General features: G+C 37.7%; 3 protein-coding genes across 3 annotated transcripts; 2 read left to right on the plus strand and 1 right to left on the minus strand.

Moving 5' to 3' along the window:
• Window positions 1-5,408: 5,408 nt before the first annotated feature.
• LOC133713395 (probable LRR receptor-like serine/threonine-protein kinase At3g47570) lies at window positions 5,409-9,675 on the plus strand. Its single transcript, XM_062139401.1, has 3 exons — window positions 5,409-8,155; window positions 8,270-8,623; window positions 9,377-9,675. The coding sequence occupies exons 1-3, from the start codon at window positions 5,455-5,457 to the stop codon at window positions 9,430-9,432; spliced, it is 3,111 nt and encodes a 1,036-aa protein (XP_061995385.1). The 5' UTR covers window positions 5,409-5,454; the 3' UTR covers window positions 9,433-9,675.
• A 1,336-nt stretch (window positions 9,676-11,011) lies between these two features.
• Window positions 11,012-14,095, plus strand: LOC133718342 (uncharacterized). The gene is made up of 3 exons (XM_062145167.1): window positions 11,012-11,400; window positions 13,216-13,335; window positions 13,443-14,095. The coding sequence occupies exons 1-3, from the start codon at window positions 11,125-11,127 to the stop codon at window positions 13,506-13,508; spliced, it is 462 nt and encodes a 153-aa protein (XP_062001151.1). The 5' UTR covers window positions 11,012-11,124; the 3' UTR covers window positions 13,509-14,095.
• A 1,288-nt stretch (window positions 14,096-15,383) lies between these two features.
• On the minus strand, window positions 15,384-19,315 carry LOC133714078 (probable LRR receptor-like serine/threonine-protein kinase RFK1). The gene is made up of 10 exons (XM_062140130.1): window positions 18,430-19,315; window positions 18,125-18,323; window positions 17,932-18,014; window positions 17,755-17,826; window positions 17,587-17,658; window positions 17,429-17,497; window positions 17,067-17,132; window positions 16,386-16,451; window positions 15,840-15,987; window positions 15,384-15,597 (listed from the first exon to the last, which is right to left on the minus strand). The coding sequence occupies exons 4-9, from the start codon at window positions 17,784-17,786 to the stop codon at window positions 15,975-15,977; spliced, it is 318 nt and encodes a 105-aa protein (XP_061996114.1). The 5' UTR covers window positions 17,787-17,826; window positions 17,932-18,014; window positions 18,125-18,323; window positions 18,430-19,315; the 3' UTR covers window positions 15,384-15,597; window positions 15,840-15,974.
• Between the last annotated feature and the right edge of the window lie 2,827 nt (window positions 19,316-22,142).

The following is a 22,142-nucleotide window of genomic DNA, read 5'->3' on the forward strand; positions in this document are numbered from 1 at the left end:
TCATAGACATCGGTAAACGTTTCTTTAGTTCTCAAAATTAGCTACGCAAGGCTCGGGAAGACTACCATTATAAATTAAATTCAAGATCAAAATAAGTGAGTTGTCAAGAATGGAGGGAGAACACATTTGTAATTTATAACTTGTATGATAAAAGGTAACAGCAAGTACTTTATTTGGAAGTTACCTAAACCAATTTTCTAATTTTCAAGTCTATACTATAAGTTACTATAGAATTCAGGTTCCTCTAGTGCACAAACTTGGATGAAAACTACACGGAGATTAAAAAAATGATCGTAATGCAAGACTCTTCACCCCCCCCCCCAAAAAAAAGCATTAAGCACCAGCCATTAAAACTAAACCACAAAGGACTTTGTCAATATGAGATGAGGCAATAACCTGATAAACAATCTCATTCAGTTCATCTTGGAGGATGGATACTATAGTTCAGTCAAGACAGAACTCTTCACATTATCATATCCACCCTTGGGATTGATGCGGAAATAAGTATTTTGCCCGCGGAAGTTTTCAAGTACTATCAAGTTTGTACCAGAACTTCACCAATGGCTCATCCAGTATACATCTCGGAGAAGCTGTATCAATTAATTACACATATTTAAATATGGTGAATCTATTTACAATATCAAATCATTTTTCCTTTTATTTGATTCTGTTGGACCAAAGAAGGAGTGGGCTTGATAGTGAAGCCTATCAGGCTTAGTCTGCGGGCTAGTGACCCGGGCTTAGTCTGCGGGCTTGTGACCCGGGCTTTCATGCGTAAGTCAAATGGTGTGTGAAACCTGCTGGGCTGCTAGGTCTTGCTGAGAGAGAGTAGGCCTGCTGGGCTCAAACTGGTCTGCCAAGGAATGAAAAGTTATTACTCAACCCTTTCGGTAACTCCAATTGAATACGACCAGGTAAGGAAAGATGAGGTTTAGGTGGAGCGAGGCTCTCTTAAGTACACAGCCTCATCTGAACCTTGCCTAGACATCGCATCCAACTGGATGAGCCTAGTTTGAGAAGATTCATAACTTTTGTCATGGCAACATGTGGTGAGCTTCTGTTCTGGTTTTGCAACTTGGGCTTGAGCTTCTGGCTCGGATTTGTTGTTGTGACTTTGGGCTTGATTTGAGCTTCTGACTCAACCTCATTTAATATTCACAATTATAACATAATTAAATTCAATATATGTTATTAAATCATAACGTAAATAAATTAATACAGCGGTTATGTACCTGAGGAAATGGGTTCAAATCCCATTAATGCTTCTGGCATTTCGTATAGGTAAATTGGGCAAATGCTTCTGGCATAATGTTTATGTAATAATCGCATAATAATTTAGCCCATAATGCTTCTAGCATAAGGAATTATAATGGCATAATTCAAATTTGTGAAACCAAAAATTAAGCCCATAATTCTTCTATCATAATTCACGCAATAATTCAGAATTGTCTCAATGTGATAATGAAGTGATTGTGGTAATGAGCATAAATTACTATGGTAATTGCTTTGGATAAAATCAATCAAAATCAAATCACGGGTTGATCAATCACCAATTAATTGGCCTCAAATCTGCTTCTGGCAGAATTAATACTAAATAGTGTTAACACATACTAACTTGCCATAGTGGTACAGCGGACAACATGTTGAGTTGGTACCTATTTTAGCTGGGTTCGAAACCCAGCAACTGCACAATCTGTTTTTTTTTCTTTCTTTTTTCTTTCTTGTTGAATTGATGTTACTGATATTGATTTGGTACTAATGGACCAAGTACTACAGATATATAGTTGCAGTCCATAAATTTTTCTCTTTTCTTTTCCAATCAAACAATCCAAAACATATATATATATATATATATATATATATATATATATATATATATATATATATATATATATATTCCAAATAAAACAATCAGAATTTAGGGTTCATGCATCATGGAGGATTTTTCATGTTCAATCAATAGGCTCAATAAGTATGAATATAAAATTAGATTTTGGAAAACATTACTTGATGAAGAGCGGATGAATCTTCAGTTTATATGTGCAGAACTGAGAAGGTTGTCTTCTCAGCCAATCCAAGAGCTATTCGCCTCTTCTGGACAGCTCCCACTTCGAATGGTGTACAGGTCTCAAAACGACTCCAATGGGGCTGAAATTTGGAGGGCAGATAGAAGAGGCAGAGATGAACAACTTTCATGAAGGAAAGATTTTGATCTGAGGTCCCGATCAAGAGGTTTCGGGGCGTGCAAACAGGCTGCAGCAGGGGGGGGGGTTTTCCTGGCTAGGGCTTGGGTTAGAGTTTTCGTGCTGATAACGTGTTGTGAAACAGAAAAGTTTTTGAGAGAGAGAGAGAGAGAGTTTGGACACATAGAATAGAATGTCTCTATTCATCTCACCATGAGGGGGTTTATATAGGAGTACATGATGTATACAAATAGGCAACGTTTAATAGCAACATCAATTACTCCTATTCACAATCCTATCAATCACTAATCTATAGTGAAAGGCATATATGACTCTCCATCTATTTACATGATATTAGCCATAATTATTTACAACACTTGGTATTTTCTTGTTACCTGATCTTGCTTAGCAAGGCTGACGCACGCGTGCGAGGCTGACCCGATTTTGCGTAGGTGTGCAGGTAGGCACGGGCGGCGGCGCAGGAAGGCACACTAGGTAATCCTAGTGTAGGGTCCTAGGGTTTCACACCTTAGAGAATAAGAAAGAATTATTTTTGGCTTCTGATTCAAGGTTAGGGCTCGTGCTGATAACGTGTTTAAGGAAATTGGAATGTAGAGAGAATTGGGAGAATAGTTATGTGTATTCATTGATAATAGAAGCCCTATATATACGGATTACAAATTACATAATCTTGGAGTACAAGGATTCCTAGTCTAACTTGGAGTAGGAAATCTCTCTCATTATAACTATAGAACTAATCCTAGTTTGACAAGGCACACTAAATGTCACCATTCTTCAACAATCTCTTTTTTTATTTATTTCATTTTCCTCCCCACATTATACGATTGACTGTAGTCTTTATTGAAAAAAACTCTACACTACTAGTTGGAAGCACGAAGCAAGTCGTCGGCGTCGGTGGTTGTCCTTATCACTGTAGTCTTTATTGAAAAAAAAAACACTACACTACTAGTTGGAAACACGAAGCAAGTCGTCGGTGGTTGTCCTTATCACTGTAGTCTCTATTGAAAAAAACACTACACTACTAGTTGGAAGCACGAAGCAAGTCGTCGGTGGTTGTCCTTATCACTGTAGTCTCTATTGAAAAAAACTCTACACTACTAGTTGGAAGCACGAAGCAAGTCGTCGGTGGTTGTCCTTATCATCTATTCTAAGTCTACCTTAGCTAGCTATAATAGGTTCTGTTACAGGTCCTGGTGCTTCTTCTTCCCAATGAAGTTAAGAAAAGAAATAGTCAGTCGTCTTTTGCAAGAAATAAATAATTAAGTTAACCAAAGTGTGCTCCTCTTCATCATATATTCTATACACTGATTGTTATGACTAATGAACTTTTACTTGATTCATAACCCAACAAAAAAAAAAAATCAAGGTGTAGGTGTAGGTTTTGGCTCTGAATTTGGTTTTGATAACTCAGTTTTTGACACATGGACTAAGGGAAAAATTCACCACCGGTGTCTGGACACTTAGGGGACTTTCAGAATGATACCTGAACTTACAAAGTTATCAATGTGATACCTGGACTCATTTTTTCGTATCAACATCGTACCTATGACCAATTTTCGTAACGGCTCCGTGACGGAAATTGACCGTAGGTATCACATTGATACGAAAAAATGAGTCCAGGTATCACATTGATAACTTTGTAAGTTCAGGTATCATTCTGAAAGTCCCTAAGTGTCCAGACACCGTTGGTGAATTTTTCCCAATTTTGCATGTGCGATGCACGTGAGTCACTTAATGAAGACAAAAGGACCGATTTACTCTCAAATTCTTTCTTTTTTTTTCTTTATTCTTCTTTCTTTCTTTCTTTCTTCTTCTTCTTTTCTGGTTTCTTCTTCCCCTGATTTGAATCATTAAGATTCAAATTATCTTGCTCGTCCGATTCCCACCGCCGATCGCCGATCAAACACCGCCGCTGCGTCTCAATCCACCTTCATGCACCACAGATGTTTCTGGTTCCCCCAACTTCAAATCCTATAGCAAATTGAAATTGTGCATTGAAGCTTCACCGCTCACTCCGAGTTCATCCCCGCCGCCGCCGCCAATGACTTGACCACCACCACTCTCGTTCTCTCCTCTGACCCCCTTTTATACACCATTGATCAGAAACTCAGACCGCGCCAGCCCTCCACTCTCAAATCACAGCTCCAATCCCACCCCTCCATCCTCTCCTTCGTTCCCGACATGCAACACCACCTCCACAGTGGCAGCTAGTCGAGCTCGTTGATTGCGGCCTTGGCTTTCTTGATTAGCCAATCGACGACCTTGCTAGGCTGGTCGTGGCCCTTAGAATGTGGCCTTGAGCCTCCACGATTTCGCTAGCGGTGGAGGAAGAAGCAGTCCTTATCCCCAAACCCAATCGAGAAGCAGCGGAGGACGACGTTGTTGTGCGGTGGTGGAGGTTGTTGTGGTCAAGTCATTGGTGACGGCGGCGGGGATGAACTCGGAGTGAGCGGTGAAGCCTCAATGCACAATTTCAATTTGCTATAGGATTTGAAGTTGGGGGAACCAGAAACATCTGTGGTGCATGAAGGTGGATTCAGACGCAGCGGCGGTGTTTGATCGGCGATCGGCGGTGGGAATCGGACGAGCAAGATGATTTGAATCTTGATGATTCAAATCAGGGGAAGAAGAAACCAGAAAAGAAGAAGAAGAAAGAAAGAAAGAAAGAAAGAAAGAAGAATAAAGAAAAAAAGAAAAGAAAAGAAAAGAAAGAAATAATTTGAGGGTAAATTGGTCCTTTTGTTTTCATTAAGTGACTCACGTGCATCGCACGTGCAAAATTGAGAAAAATTCACCAACGGTGTCTGGACACTTAGGGACTTTCAGAATGATACCTGAACTTACAAAGTTATCAATGTGATACCTGGACTCATTTTTTCGTATCAATGTGATACCTACGGCCAATTTCCGTCACGAAGCCGTTACGGAAATTGGTCATAGGTATGATGTTGATACGAAAAAATGAGTCCAAGTATCACATTGATAACTTTGTAAGTTCAGGTATCATTCTGAAAGTCCCCTAAGTGTCCAGACACCGTTGGTGAATTTTTCCCCATGGACTAACAACAGCTAGTTGTCTTTGGAAAACAAGAGTTGGAAAGAAAGGGAGTTTTGGTTGGTTGTCCATCTTCCTATCCTATAAATTAGTTTCTGATGCATCAAATTCTGATGCATCAAATGGAACTCACCTATTTCCAACGACAATCTCCTTTTTTTGGTTAATACACAAAAAAAAAAAAAAAAATTCAAAATGGGATTTTTGTCTGTGAAATTGCTTTTGATATCCTCAGTTTTTAATGCAATATTCATTTTCTGTTCTAGCTCCTCCATGCAACTAAACCATCCCTTAACCACGAGACTTGGGGGGGATGAGACGGATAGGCTGGCACTGCTAGCAATCAAAGCTCAAATAAAACACGATCCCAACCAGGTCACAAGCTCATGGAATGAATCCCTTCATTTTTGCCTGTGGCACGGCATCACCTGCAGTCGACGACATCGCCAAAGGGTGACGAAGCTGGAGCTGCTCTCTCTAGCTTTGGGGGGATCCATATCTCCACACATAGGAAATCTAAGCTTCTTAAGAGTGCTAAATCTCGAGAACAATAGCTTCACTCATCAAATCCCTCCTCAAATTGGGCATTTGCATAGATTGCAGGTATTGCGTCTAAAGGAAAACTCACTTACTGGCACCATTCCTGCCAATATATCAAATTGCTTCAAACTCAGCACTCTCCATCTTGGTCACAACAATCTAGTGGGTAAAATTCCTCCCAAACTGAGTTCTTTGTCAAAGCTTCAGTTATTTTCTTTGCAATTGAACAATTTAACAGGAGAGATCCCTCCTTCTTTGGGAAACCTTTCATCTATGGAGAAATTTGGTTTAGGTCCTAACTACTTAGAAGGAAGCATCCCTAGTTCTCTATGCCAGTTGAAAAAATTAACAGTATTCTTATTGTCCGTAAATAGGTTGTCTGGCATCATCCCTTCCTGCATTTATAACCTCTCTGGTATAGTTGAGTTTGACGTAATACAAAACCAAATTCATGGAAGTCTTCCATCAAATTTGAACCATGCTTTTACCAACCTTCAATTCTTTTCCATTAGTTTTAATCAATTTACTGGTACCATCCCTTCGTCAATATCCAATGCGACAAATCTTATGACGTTTCAATGTAGTTCTAACATACTCACTGGACATGTGCCAAATTTACGAAATCATCATAACCTTGTGACATTCAACGTCGCCAATAATAATCTTGGAAGCGGTAAACTAGGTGACTTGAGTTTTGTCTCAGACTTGATCAATGCCACACAGCTGACAACGTTGGATTACGGCTACAACAAATTTGGAGGAACATTTCCAACATCAATATTCAATCTCTCAACCAATCTCCAAAAGCTTGCAATTGGAGGAAACTACCTACATGGAAGCATCCCAACTGGGTTAGGGAATCTTGGGAACTTGCTAGTACTCGGTATGGAGAAAAACAACTTCATAGGTAGCATCCCCGCTGACATTGGGAAAGTTTTAAGGCTTGGGTTAATTTCTTTTTATAGCAACAAATTATCAGGGAGCATTCCATCTTCTCTTGGAAATTTAACAATGTTAAACAGTCTTGACTTGGATAGAAATAATCTCAATGGCAGCATCCCTTCAAGCCTAGGAGAATGTCACGGGTTGCAAGAGTTGGATCTTTCTGAAAACAGCTTAGAAGGCAAAATACCTCAACAATTACTTAATGGTCTCCTCTCTTTATCAATTTCTTTGAACTTGTCAACAAACCACTTTACTGGTTCCCTTCCCGTTGAGATTGGAAAGTTGAAGGCTCTAGGTAAGCTAGACATTTCTAACAACATGTTATCTGGAGAACTCCCTAGTAGCCTCGGTAGTTGTCAAAGTTTAGAAGTCCTACACTTGCAAGGCAACTTCTTCAACGGGCTCATCCCTTCATCTATGAAGGAATTGAGAGGGATTCAAGATTTAGACCTTTCTCGCAACAATTTCTCTGGAGATATTCCACAGTTCTTCGAGGGCTTTCGAAACTTGGAGAATCTCAATCTATCCTTCAATCAATTTTGGGGAGCAGTACCAATTGATGGTGTTTTTAAGAATGCAAGTGCGACTTCAGTTGCTGGAAACACCAGACTCTGTGGCGGTATTGCTAACCTTCGACTTCCTGTGTGTAAGTCCCATGGAGGAGGATTGTCCCGTGAAATGAAACTAATGATCTCTTTGGTCTCTGGGTTCACACTTTTGGGATTGGCTATGGTGCTGTCTTTTTTCCTTCTTTGTAAGAAAATGAAAGAAACTAAATTAAGCACTTTGGAGAACTCTATTTTGCAAGTTTCATACGCTACACTCTTGAAAGCTACTGATGGTTTTTCTTCAACTAATTTGATTGGTGTGGGTGCTTTTGGGTCTGTGTACAAAGGAATTCTTGTTGATGATAGAGTTGTCGCTGTGAAGGTACTTAACATGTTACACCAAGGAGCATCTAAGAGTTTCATGGCTGAATGTAAGGCTTTGAGAAATATCAGGCATCGAAATCTGGCCAAGATCTTAACTGTATGTTCAAGTAATGATTTCAGCGGCAATGATTTTAGGGCTCTTGTTTACGAGTTCATGGACAACGGGAGCTTAGATGAGTGGTTGCATCCATCCACTAGAAATGAAGAGGTGATAGAAGCACCCAAAAGTTTAAGCCTTGTTCAGAGGCTCAACATTGCCATTGAGGTTGCTTGTGCATTGGATTATCTTCACAACCACTGTGAAACACCAATAGTTCATTGTGATCTCAAGCCAAGTAATGTTCTTTTGGACAATGACCTGACTGGACATGTTTCTGACTTTGGGCTTTCAAGGTTTCTCTCGGAACCAACCAATAATGTTTCTATAAATCAATCAAGCTCCATCGGAATCAAAGGATCTGTTGGTTATGCTGCTCCAGGTAACTTTCCTCGTATTCTTCACATCTATCTCTCTCATTTACCTTTTGATGAGTGCTATTTTATTTTAAGTACAGTTGTAGTGACAAATGTCTATCACATTCTTTAAACTGTAGAGTATGGTATGGGAAGTGGAGTGTCGACATATGGGGATGTCTACAGCTTTGGCATTCTCTTGTTAGAAATGTTTACAGGGAAGAGACCCACTGATCCCATGTTCAGTGACGGCTTGAATCTTCATTATTTTGTGAAGACAGCTCTCCCTGAAGGTGTTGCAGACATTGCAGATTTGCTTGTTCTTCAAGGACGCAATATAAACGTCGAAGAAGCCCACACACAGAGTATGAGAGAACAAAAAATTGATGGGTGCTTGACTTTGATATTTGAAATTGGAATTGCCTGTTCTGCCGAATCCCCAACAAACCGAAAGGATATTAGTGATGTTGCATCTGAATTGCACGCAATTAGGGGTAATCTTCTTGGCTAGAACCTTCTAAAATGTTACTGATTTGTGAAGGCTTTTATATGTGCTGCATGCTTGTTGTATATTGATCTTTTTTGTTTTGCAATTGATATATGCTGTCTTTGCTGTTCGCTTTGTTACTACTATGTCTTGTATTTAGTGTGTAACTGCGTGTCTGAAGCCTTGAGCCCTCAATGTAATGAAAAGAATAAAAGAGAGTAACATCTTGTATATATCCCAAGTCTGAAACTCATGATCCCACTAGGATCAGTGAAGAGGGGAATCAACTTCGAACTGTCAGTTTGTTCAGTTTCAGTGCATCAACCCAACTTGCAGCAAACTCAATTGATAAGAGTTCATACTTGATCCAAATTTTGGTTTTTTTTTTTTAGATCTAATCCCCATGAATATATCTGAAATCTCAATTTTTATTTTTATATTTTAGAACAGACAACTTTTTACCAAACGATTTCAAGCATCTTCCTTCAAAACTGTCTCCCTAGTGGAATTAATCATGTGGTAAAGTGTAATTGATTACTGAAATACAAATTAGAAAGTACAATTATTGAAGAAAATCAATATATATGATTGAACAAAATAGAGGAAAACAGAGAAGACCCGAGACCTTGGAACAAAAAAGTTGTTGGTAAAACAAAAGAGTTGACATGTACTGCATTTTTCTTTTTCTTTCATTCTTTCCTAGATGACTGTAAGTGGTTTTCTTCATAATGTAATGTTTAAGAGTTTTGACTGGGGGTAGAGGATGATGAACAGAATCGTTGTGCCTTGAAGAACAGGTCAGAATCCTCTAAATGATTCCAGCCTTGGAGGCCAAGTCTACTTGATGCCTAAGCTTAGCCTCTGTAATCTCTTTGTAAATCTGTGTTTAATACTTTCCGTACTACATGTATCTGGTGTAATATAAATAAGCAATACAATTGATCCTCTCTGTGTGAGGTTTTCCACAAACTCTCTGTTCTCTCTGTTATCTTTCATGGTATCAGAGCCACAAAGCTAAACAGCACCCTTTTTTTTTTTTTTTTCTCTTTCTGTTATCTTTCAGAGGAAAAGGTAACATGAAGAATAGCTCTCGATCAATTCTATAATGATCAGTAGTTCAGTACAGAACTGTTCTCGCTAGCAATTGTGAAACATGATTCAGGAAATCCCCGGCCTTAAATTTCCCCAGTTATTTTTCTATGTACTAAAAAATATTATTTCCAAATAGCATATCTTTTTAGTTTGCTTAAGTTCATTCCAAAATAAGAACACCTGCAGCAAACAATAGCTCGATCTAGAGCTGTTACTCCTTCAGCAGTAAATTATGAACATATTACATATCTGTTTAAGTTGGTGTATACAGTAGTGGAAATAAATCTTACAGCATGATCGATTATTCGGCTATTGCCCAATGGCTGGAATAATTTAACCAAATGCTAACAGGCTTGTAAGAGTTACATATCATTCATTTACTAGGCCAATATATTGAAAATATATCATATATTTGTCTCGATAGGCTTAATTTGTTGTCTTGCACTATCCTCCCCTATATATCTAACTTCTCTGCTCTTGTTAATTAACCTTTAATTGCACGAAAAAAAAAAAAAAGGAAAAACCTTCCTAATCTTCAAACCTTTACCTTTGTACACAGCTGAGAACAAATTGGGAATGCAACTAATCGAGTGCCATTTTTGCCAAAAAAAAAAAAAAAGGAGAACAAGAAAAAAAACTACAAGTCTTGTGTCATATACTGTGAAATTATCTAAATTTAATTGCTCATTTTGCAATAAATATTTAGGTAATGTTCTTTTCCCTCTTAATTTCCTAAACATTCCATCGCCATGCATGAAATTAGATTGCTGTCTTGACTATTGTAACCACACAATACACACTAACAACGTACAAAAGAAACCAGCGGACAATCAATATGTGTAACATACGATACCTAAACACAAAACAGGGTAAACAGAAAAGGCCGGAGAGTTTAGATAATAATAACAGTTTATGGTCGGACTTCTAAGGTCTCTGGCCTTGGATAAGAACAGTCACCCTCTTTTCTAAGGTCTCCACAGTATGCAATGATATGCATGCTGACTTATATTAGTGCTGCTTACTGATCTCACTACTAGAAAAAGGGCCTAAGGGCACACATGAAATAGGGACATATGAGAGACGTGTGCCTATAAGTGAGCAATAGGGACAAATGAAATTATGTGTGCCTTTAGTTAGAAAAGGGACAAATGAAGTGTCCCCATTTGATAAAAATACCACATACATATTGCAAATATGTATTTTTATCTCCACATTCTCTCTCCTCTTTAAAAAGGGACAGATGAAGTGTCCCTATTTGATAAAAATACCACATATGCACTGAAATACGTATTTGTAAGGTACCTACATCTCTCGAGGCTCTCTCTCTCTCTCTCTGCCTTAGCCTTGCCTTAAGCTCATGTCTCCTCTCTCAATAGATACGATTATAATTGAAAGGACCGAGGATGTAGAGAGGGGATGTTAAATAGCAAAGGGGATCTCGCTCCATCCTTAGCATCTATCAATCCCGACGGCCAGTTCTCCTTCTCCGGCTCCTGGGACGGTGAGCTTCATCTCCGTCAGAAGATGGAAGCCTTCGCCCTCTTCCTCTTCCCGCTCAACCCTCCATTCAGATCCAGTCCCCGGAAGAATTGTCTCCCACTGCTCCGGCCTCTGGGTTTGGTGAAAGGACTAATATTGGGCTCTGACATTTTTTGGGGCTGTTCTGAATCTGTTGGAGAGGGAGAGATGGCGGTAAGTTCATAACTTTGCTTCTTTTTTTTTGTTTTGAATGTTTGATTTTGATGTTTTCTTGTTGGTTGAGCTGTTGAGAATTCTAAATCGTTATGGATAGGTTGAGCAAGGGTTTGGTTCTTTTCCTCCAAAACTACTGTGTGTATGATTTTGTGTTCTATTTTAGGATGGTGTCTACTATGAGACTTTGGGAATCTATTTATCTTTACTTACTCTCTGACAAGAAAGACTTGGTTTTTGTATGGATTGCTGATATGTAAAGTCTGTAGCAGACTTGGTTATGTTGTTGGTTTGGATTCTTTTAGGGTTCATGGCTCTTGGGCCGTAGAGATTAAGAGGAGGATCAATTAGAGTGCCTTATATATTAATGGCGATGGATCTGCATTTGTAGTCAGTTGTATGCGTGCGATGTATGATTAAGAACTTTTTTGAAAAAGTGTTCTTTCATTATTTTCATGTGGTTAAATTAGCATATAAAACGTGTGTCGGGAACATGGAGCCTTAGCAGTTCGGGGTACGAGGGGTATACCTGCTTTTGAAGAACTAGGGTTCATGACAAGGACATAATCTGAATCTTTGTTTCCTATGTTTTGTAATCGTTTCTTGAACCTTAAACTTTTGTGATTGTCTGTGTTTGGACTGATGAGGAAATTGTAAAAGCAGATAGAAGACTATAACTTCTTGCTACTAAAATATCAAATGTGTCCTTCTTTAAGGCAGATTACTGCTACAAGTATTTTAGTTTTTTTTGGGTTTTGTTCACAAGTTGCAAGGTGATTTCTTTTCTCTTGGTTAAGCCTAGGGAGGTGTTAATGGTTATCCTCATACTTTAAATCTTAAATTCAGTAGTATATTTATTTGGTTAGCTATAAGTCCATAGGATGTTCTGAAGAGTTTCAGAGTTTGATTTTGATGTTGAAATTTAGGAGCAGTACAAATAGTATGTGTGTGGAATCATAGGTGTTATTTTGATTTCCATCTGCAGTAAAATCTACCCTTTCATTGACCCAGTTTGATATTTAGGAACAGTACAAATAGTAAGTTTATGGAATGATAGATGTTACTTCGATTTGCTGCAGATAGAAAACCAACCCTTTCATTGACCCTTTGTGTTTTGATGCTCCCTTTTTTGTCAAATGACAGATAATGTTAGTTTATAAAGAATGTCATTGACATGAATTGTTTCCTGCCTACAGAAACATAATGAAATGGTTACTTTAATTACAATCATGTACTTGATACAATTTTCTGATGGGCAGAGACTATTAAATATCTAGACCAAATTCAAAGTATATTCATGAATGGTATTTTGGTTTCCCCTAAACACCATCAACATGATACTGATCTCTTGTAGAGTAAAAGTATGAAGCTTACATGTTTCTCTTATTCGCAGGTTTTAGTATTGACTATGTTAGATTTGGAATGAATCATTTTGGCAGTAGCATTTTTAATTACTGATGTCATCAAGTATGAAGTTAAATTGTAAGAAAATGTCATTGCTTTTTGGTACAATCTTCTGAACAAATTTGACAGCATGGTATAATGAGCTGAGATACACTACTATAAAGTGTATTCTGATCCCATTGCAAACTATTGATTGAAAAGTGTATTCATAGCTGCCTTCTGATCCTTTTACACCATAAGGTGCCATGTTTAATTTACTCATTCTTGCTGCACTTACAATGAGTTTTATTTTAAACAGAAATGTTAAAGCATGCCTTTAGTTTTTACATAGCTTTTTTCACCCATTCTCTTCATGATAAGTAGTTCTGGATTACATTTTGTGGCTGATTGTATAACATCATGGATTGGCAGGAATTTGCAAACCAAGGGAAGGTAATGGATCGCTGCACTTTCTGGCGATTGATTCACAGCAAACCAAAACAAGATGGTAGTGGTACCCTGCCAATTAATGACGAAGCAGAAAAAATCTTTGTAAGTGTTGTGATATTCGCTGTAGCTTTGTATACATGGCTACTTGTATGGTGCCAATTATTTTCTTTAATTAGCTTACTTTAAATTAGTTTTTGATCTTGCTGTAGTTGGAATTGGATAAGCTTGAGCAAAGGGAGCGCCTAAATGGTAGGGAACTTACTACGGTCTTATGAATGAATTGTTCGGTGAGCAATTTGGACCAGAGACAGGAAATGCAGTTCGAGGGTATGGACTTGGAGTAGAGTGGGTTGATGTTCCTGGAAATACAAACTGCAAAGCTAGCAGTTTCTCGCGATATATATTGAGACTCGTATTCACAATCCCTTGCATAGTATATTAAGTGGTGGACCTGATAGCATTAAGAAGCTAACAGCAACACTTACTAATATCGCAGAGAAGCAACCTCAACCGATCCAAGAAGTGCAATCAACTCCAATGGAAGGGTATGTGTCTTTACTTGGACACTAGGATACGAAACTGTATGAAGTTTGCTTTTGAAGCATATTGCTGGTATCTATGATTCATCTCATAATTTCACATTACAGTACATTTTTGGTCCTTTTATTGTCAATATTGGAGATGAATTATATATGTTTTTGGGTAATGGCTTCTGCCATATTAGATATAGCAATACTAGCTTGGGTTAGGGCAGAGATGAACTGAATCATGTAATTATTATGGTATGGGAGAACAATGACCACTTTTGTATATTGCTCTTGAATGAATGAAATTTGTGTAGGAAAGCTAATATTTGGATTCATGTTGAAAATTTGGTTGAACGTACAAAAGTGATTGTGTATTGTATGACACTGTAGGTATGCTCTTGTTGGAGATATAGGCACAGAAGTTGCTTCTGTCCCCATTTGAAATAATAAGTATTTGTATTTGTGAACAGTACAAGTATATATCATTCAATATGTATTTGGATGAAGTTAGAATACATGGGGTTTATATGGGGACACTTGAGCTTGAGATATGTGTGCCATTTAGCAATAGGAACACTAGCAATAGGCACACATATGATATATGTCTCTATAGCTCAATGGGGACACATATTTGTCCCTATAGGTATCAAAGGGCACACATATTATTAGTCCCCTTAGGCCCTTTTTCTAGTAGTGTCTTGGTGCTTAATTACGACTGTTTGTAGGAAAAAATTAAGAAAGAAAGAAAAAAAAAAAAACCTACACTACTAGTATGGGTACTAGTTGGAAGCACGAAGCAAGTCGTCAGTGGTTGTCCTTCTCATCTATTCTAAGTCTTCCTAGCTATAATAGATTCTGCTACCCGTCTTGGTGCTTCTGCTTCCCTTATGATCGATATTTTTCTTTGATAGAGGAAACCACATTAGATTTAAGATAAGAAACAAGTCAGTCGTCTTAGGTGGAAAGCAAGTGATCGAATTAAGTCAGTCGTCTTTCGCAAGAAAGCAATAATTAATTAAGTCAACCAAAGAGTGCTCATCTTGATCATAATTGATTGTTATGACTCTGATGAACTTGTACCTGATTTTTGGCGCCAGCATATATCTCCCTCTCTTTGGTTTAAAAGAAATAAATAAATAAATAAAATAAAATAAAATCTATACATGCACCAACAATTGGTATATTTGGGAAACAAGAGTTGGAAAGAAAGGGAGTACTTTTGGTTGGTTGCCACTACAAAAAAAAATTACAATGGCCACGGCGCAATGCCGTAGCAAAAGCCTCTTTTGCCGTCGCAAAAGAGCATTGGCGACGGCTCTGCGACGGCAATTCTTCCGACGCCGTTGGTGGCGTCGCCAATGGTATTTGCCACGGCAATTCGCCGTCGCAAGACTATTAGCGACGGCAAAACGTTTGCCGTCGCAATAATTTTGCGACGGCGAATTGCCGTGGCAAATACCATTGGCGACGCCACCAACGGCGTCGGAAGATTTTTGCCGTCGCCATAAGTCACTTGCTACGGCAAAAATGCCGTCGCAAAAATATTATTTATGAATAAAAAAAAAATCGGCATGCAAATGCAGGCCGATTTTTTTTTTTTTTTTTTAATGAATGAAAACTATACAAAAAGGAATGAAGCTTATATAAAAGGAAATGTTACACTTTAATTTTCCTCATAAATGTTACAAAATGAATGAAGCTTCTACCAAAATTTACAAGATCGATAATTAAGCTTTACAAGTTAGTTATTTTCCTCTAGCTACTTCAAGATGAACTTTGCAGGGATCTTCCTCGATCTACTTCATGTACCAATTACTCTAGTGTTGTTGCAAGCCTCCTATAACAGAAAGTCAGAAATCTTCAAGCATTCATTAAAGAAACAAAAAGCTGGAAAATTAATGGGAGATGTACACATGACATAGATATTGTTCATACCAGTACATACAATTAATATTTCACTACCACTCTTAATTACTTTTTGACATTTTGAGTCAGCAAGTGTGCTAAATCCATGTCTTTCTATGATTAAAGCTAGAGTAGTTGATTTGAAGAATGCTAAATCCATAGTTCCATACTTACCACGAAATATGTCTGAATTTCCATTCATTATATATCATGAAGATCCCTTCCAATTAGTTCCTGAATAGGGGGCTGCTGCAAAAATGCCTTTGATATCTTACTTTGAGAAGCCTTTGATACGCTATCAATAGCATCCTACATATCTCCACTGCAACATAATTACAAAAATGTATGTTAATACACGATACATGGCACATGATTATTGATAACTCATATGTACCAAGAAGCAATAAAGACACCAAGACCATAATCTTAAACCTTCTAGCCTTTTCATAGAAAGTTCTCAATTGCATAAATACCATACCACGGTATTATTGATTCCATTTTCTAAGCTATAAACTTATTTGAAACTCAGCCCACATATCACCTATACCATAATAACTAACACAGATTTTCTTAAGGCAAATCATGAATTTTGGCAGAGGCAAAAGAAAGAAGCAAAACAAAGTTCCATCTGGAACTATGTGATTTGCCCTTGTAGAGCAGTCATATTTGGAAATGTAATCTCTATGATCCCAAACTTAGGACATAAGCAAAAGTAATTACCGTGTATAATCCCGGTAGTTAATGTACTTTATTGGCCTTTTGATTTTTCTTTTGCTAGTCCTCAACCTGATATCAAAAGTTTTACATTAGTGCAACTGAGCAATATAACACTACTATTAATCGATTAAATTACAAAACGTACTACATAGCAGCATCTTAATCCAAAACTTAATAGATGCAACCACATATGGATGTCCACATCAAAACACACAAGCATCTAAATCATGCAGAACCACGCAACATTCCTTACTTGTAGAGTAAACCAATAAGCCATAATCAAAATACAAACATTATTCCTTACTTTACCTGTTAAAAAGAATTCAATTGAAAACAAGAATTCAATTGAACAGGCATAAACCGCCAATTAATTTGGAAGAGAAAATATATTATTAACAACGGTGTATTGTTTTCACTCATGATAATTAGACAACAATCAAGCAAAGATCTATTATTCAGACATGTAAACATAAGACACTAAACCCAATGTATGATACTAGCTTCAACTTATATGTCTAGCACCAACTTGCTTCTTCTCTACAAGCATAACGCAAATTGCATACAAGGTTGAAGTGATGATGTCCTAGAATTCCAGTGAGTAATAATATACACATGAGAAAGTAAATTGCATATATGAATAGAGAAAAAGGAATAATATGAAGCATCCAAAATGACGACACATACACATTGCTTCCATCTATGAAGATTGAGTCTGGTACACTTCCTCTCAGAGAGTTGCCAGTTAAGAATCTACAGAAAGCAGCACCAAACAAAAATCATACATAAAACAAAAATCAAAATCTAAGCAGACACCAAACCTAAATAGTAAGCTTGCATTTGTTTGATCTTGTATGACCATTGTTTGAGCTATAAAATCAAAATATCCGAAACTTATGTAGGTGCATTTGTGTGCCCATATGTGTGACACAGCACTTTCGTCCCTTCCCCAGAAAGATGTCTCAGCATTTTCCAGAAACTTTAAGGAAAAAACCACATGCAATGGACCTTGCAGTTTATAAGTGAATCAAGCAAAAATTTCTACTTACAGGAATCTCAAACGCTTTAAGCTGATTGTTGTTGGAATTTCTCCTATCAACTTGTTAAAACTCAGATCCCTATCAACATTCAAAAATATAAACCCTTATCATTTACGGTCATCAACATCACATGTAATAAATGTATTATCTTCGCAAGCTTTACTTACAGCATTTCCAGTTTCTGCAGTGTCCATAGGTAAGGAGGGATCTCTCCAGAAATGTTACAGTTTCTCAGTATCCTAAAATACAAAACGGAGTTGTATTAACAAACCCTTATCAAATATAAAAAAAAAAAACATGTTCACCATATCTGATAATACAAATACTAGACTTACAATTTGACTAGGCCAGTCATGTTTTTCAACATAGGAAAATCCTGCTCTGTTCCATTTATATCACTAATCCTCCTATATAGATATGACACCACAATAGGAAAAAGAAAGGATTAGTTCACTAAAAAAAAAAAAGGAAAAAAGGAATCCTAAACAAAATTGAAAAGGCCTTTTACTTACAACTGTTCTAAATTACTCAGGAGAGATATGATACACGGGATAGGTCCACGAAGCCCACTCCCATGTATTTCTCTTCACCATATCTGATTATTTTAAAACAAAAGAAAGATTGTTGATACTAGAAATAGATGATGATGACAGTAAACGACCCAATCTACAAGGTCAATAACTGAGAAAAATTCATAAAACTCACAGGTATCTGAGAGTGGTAATATTTGCCAGCTCCACTGGAATCTCCCCTGATAAGCGATTTACAACAAGAGAGCTGCACAGGCCTTCTAATTAATTGGTAATGTATGATCAAAAACATTGAGAGAGCTCACATTGAAGTTAACTGCATTGAACCCCATTCTGCTGGTATTGTACCACTAAGATAATTGTAAACCAAATCACTGCACAAAGATGAAAAAAGTTGGAAGGCATTCAGCAAAAAATAACTATTTCAGAAATGTCATCAGACATCATTTTTCAAGTCTTGAGCTATATAAATGCTCTTACATTTCTCTAAGGTAATGTAGTTTCACCAGTTGAGGTGGAAGCGTGCCAGGTAGACTAAACCTCTTGAGTCTTGACTCTTGAGGACCCTGTCAGATTAAAATATATGAATTCAAGTACTAATCAGAGAACAATATTAACAAGAAAGCAGAATGATAATAACAGAGATTGCTTTGAAATAAATGATTGTGGTGTTCATTTACAATTATCTTCTCTTTGTGAGAAAATCCTTCTTTTGTACGGTAATAATATTGGCAACTATACTAACCTCCAATAGATTAAGGTGAAAATCATCAGAAAATTAAACTTCTACCTCCAATGCCAAACCACCTTGGCACCTACCATTAGATCAGTTTAGCTGAGAACTTCTAGCACCTAGTAGATAAGGAAGGTCAAGGTAAGTTCTCGCAATGCAAGGAGGTACGTAGCGTACGTACTTCACTTAACCCCATCAGAGGTCAGTATAGTTTACCTTATGCAGTATAGATATCAATCAAGTATAACAACCTCAATTGTTTTTTTTTTCCTGGTAAAGTTAATATCAAAATACCAACCTGTATCCTGATGTATAATCATGTATTGAAATATAAAAGCATCTAGCAATAAGATGAAAGAAGTATACAGCTTTACGACGTAACGGACAGTGCTGTTGCCTTCACATTCAATGCTACTCTCAGATTAAGAAGAGAGGCCACCTTCCGAGCACAGTTGATCAAGGTTACTTTGTACATACCTTGTTATTCTTAGCAAAGGAATAGTCACCAGCAGGCAGGACTATCTCATGCACAAAACCATAATTTGTCAAAAGATAATGAAGAGAATAAAGGGATACGTCACTTTCTTCTCTCTTTCATCAAATTGATTGAAAACAAATGACAAGGGTATCAATTAAACTTTGAATACCTAGCAGACTGCTTCCAACTGATACAGTCATGAATCATACAAATTTACAAACTGCAATTGAAGAAGAAATCAACATTAAATGGAAATCAAATTATCAAACCCATTTCTAACTACCCAATCAGTATCATTACCTTAATTAAAATCAACATCAAGTGATCAAGATCAAAAATTCAAAAGGAAATTGAACCCGTTTCTAACTACCCAATCACTCAATCAGTATCATTACCTTAATTAAAATCAAGATCAAGATCAAAAGATAATCAAAGCCATTTGAAATTGAACCCATCAGAAACTCAGAAGAGAAGAAGAGGAGGACTGGAGGAGGCGAGGAGCCGAGGAGAAGAAGAAGACGGAGAGGGAGAGAGAGATAGTGAGATACCTGGAGGCGGAGCTCGGAGACCGGACAGGCGGAGACGGGTTGCTGGTTGCTGGTTGCTGGTTACAGCCTTGCTCGTTGTGTTCCGTGTTCGGGACTCGGGAGTGCTCCAAGTCTCCAACCCCGAGTTCGGCGGTGGCCGGTGGGGCTTGAAAGGCTGGAGGCGGAGCTCGGAGACCGGAGATCGATGGGTTGCTGGTTACAGCCTTGCAGGTTGCTGCGTTCTGTGAAATGGACCGGAGATGGGTTAGATCGAAAATGGAGAGAGAGAGAGAGAGAGAGAGAGAGAGGGTTGCGGTAAAGAACAAAGATTGAAGATGCATATAGTTTATAATTGAGTTTATTCTATCGTGCGACGGTACTCTAGATGCAGTAGCAAAGTAGTGAAACTTTGCGACGGCTAATGTTCATCGAAGTAGAATGTTAGAGTTTGGCTACCCCAATTGCCACGGCGCAGCAACTCAGTCGCAAGTTCTGCCACGGCGTAACTTTGCCGTAGAGAAAAGACAATTTTTTGCGACGGCAAAACAACGCCGACGCTAACTGGTGAAGCCATTGCAATTTTTTTTTGTAGTGTGCCCATCTTCCTATCCTATAAATTAGTTTGTTATGCATCACATGGAACTCACCTATTTCACGACGGACAATATATCTTCTTTTGTTTGGTTAATACACACAATAAATAAATCAAAATGGGAGTTTTGGTTCTGATATTGGTTTTGATATCCTCAGTTTTTAATGCAATATTCATTTTCTGTTGTAGCTCCTCCATGCAACTAAATCATCCCTTAACAATGAGACTCGGGGCAAATGAGGCGTATAGGCTGGCACTACTAGCAATCAAAGCTCAAATACCACACGATCCCAACCAGGTCACAAGCTCATGGAATGAATTGGAATGAATCTCTTCTAAGGATTGAAATATCTGTGAAATTTCTTATATATCCATTTTTAAAGTGGTCGATATATCATATAGGGAAAATATCTTATCTTCCACCGTTTTTGCGAAATTTCTCCGATATTGTCAAATGTCTTCGATATATAAAATATTTAGGATATATTCCGAGAAAATGAAGAAATATCTGTAAAATCTTATGAGAGAAAAAAAAAATCAAACACTTACTCAATTATTCACAGAAAAACATACATTACGGAATATGGAGGTTATGTAGGGGTGTAAAATTTTAACAGCGGTTTCTAGTCAGGAAATGACCTAATAGAGAGGTAGCACAAAATGTTTGGGAAAAATACCTTGAGATGAAACCTCTCAAGGCGGATTTGGGTGAGGCAAAATCCCCTCAAGGCGAATCTAGGTGAGGAAAAATACCTTCAAAGAAAATTTAGGTGAGAAGTAATTCCCTAAATGCGAATCTATATGAGGAGAAATCCCTTCAAGGAGTGAGGAATAATCCCCTCAAGGTGAATCTGAGTGAGGAGAAATTCTCTCAAGGCTAATCTGAGTGAAAAGTAATCTCCTTATGACAAATATGATGATGAAGATGGTGGAAGTGGAAAGGTAGTGGAGGTGAAATGTATAAATATATATGGACAATTTTCTATGGGTGGATGATTGAACCAATTTATCTGTGAAAGTAATTTTGATCATTCCACCTAAGATGAAGCCCACAGATCTAGAACAGCTGGTCATGGTGCTCAAGAGAAGATTGTTTATGGGAGGAGGACTAGAGGTGCAACTGATTATTGAAGTACCCCATCTGATGTTGCTTTAGCTGCCTTAAGTTTTGACTATATCAGTTTAAGCATAGAGCACAATGGGATCTCAAATGAATTTCATGAAGGCAACAATCAATTTGGTTATAACACTTATGGATATAATCAATGTGGAGAAGTACATGACCAATCATCCAATTAATTGAATTCATCCTTATTATCCCCGTATAGGGGAAACAGTCTATAGCTCCAAAGATATCTATGACTATTATGTTCATCACTACAATTCGTACTATATGGATCATATGTTTTTGTCTGATTATTGTACTTTCGTAGACCACGGAGCGACTTTTCAACCACATAGAGTCTCTTTTTAGATGTAAATGAAGTTACCGTTCATATCTATTTTTTTTTTTCGATAAAAGGATAGCTTCATTAACTAAAGGCCAGAAGGCACATACATCAGATGCTGTCTCATACCTAAAATCTATATGGCATAAGCCGCCAAGCAAAAGACAAGTATCTTCACTGTTAACACATGCGCTCACTTATTGAGCCTAAGTACAAGAAATCAAATCTTCACTACTAACCTCTCTTTGAAAAGTAAACCTAGTCGCCTAGAGACCTCAATTGGTGTACAACTAGAGAAAACTAAGAAGAAAGTAGAAGAAGACCAGATTTCGAGTAGTAGGCAAGAAGACCAGGAAAGCCCAAGACTTTCCTAAGCCCTTATCTCGAGAATCCTCCGTCGTTACCACTCTAGAGG

The sequence above is a fragment of the Rosa rugosa genome, chromosome 6, assembly GCF_958449725.1.
Source record: "Rosa rugosa chromosome 6, drRosRugo1.1, whole genome shotgun sequence".
NCBI classification, from domain to species: Eukaryota; Viridiplantae; Streptophyta; class Magnoliopsida; order Rosales; family Rosaceae; genus Rosa; species Rosa rugosa.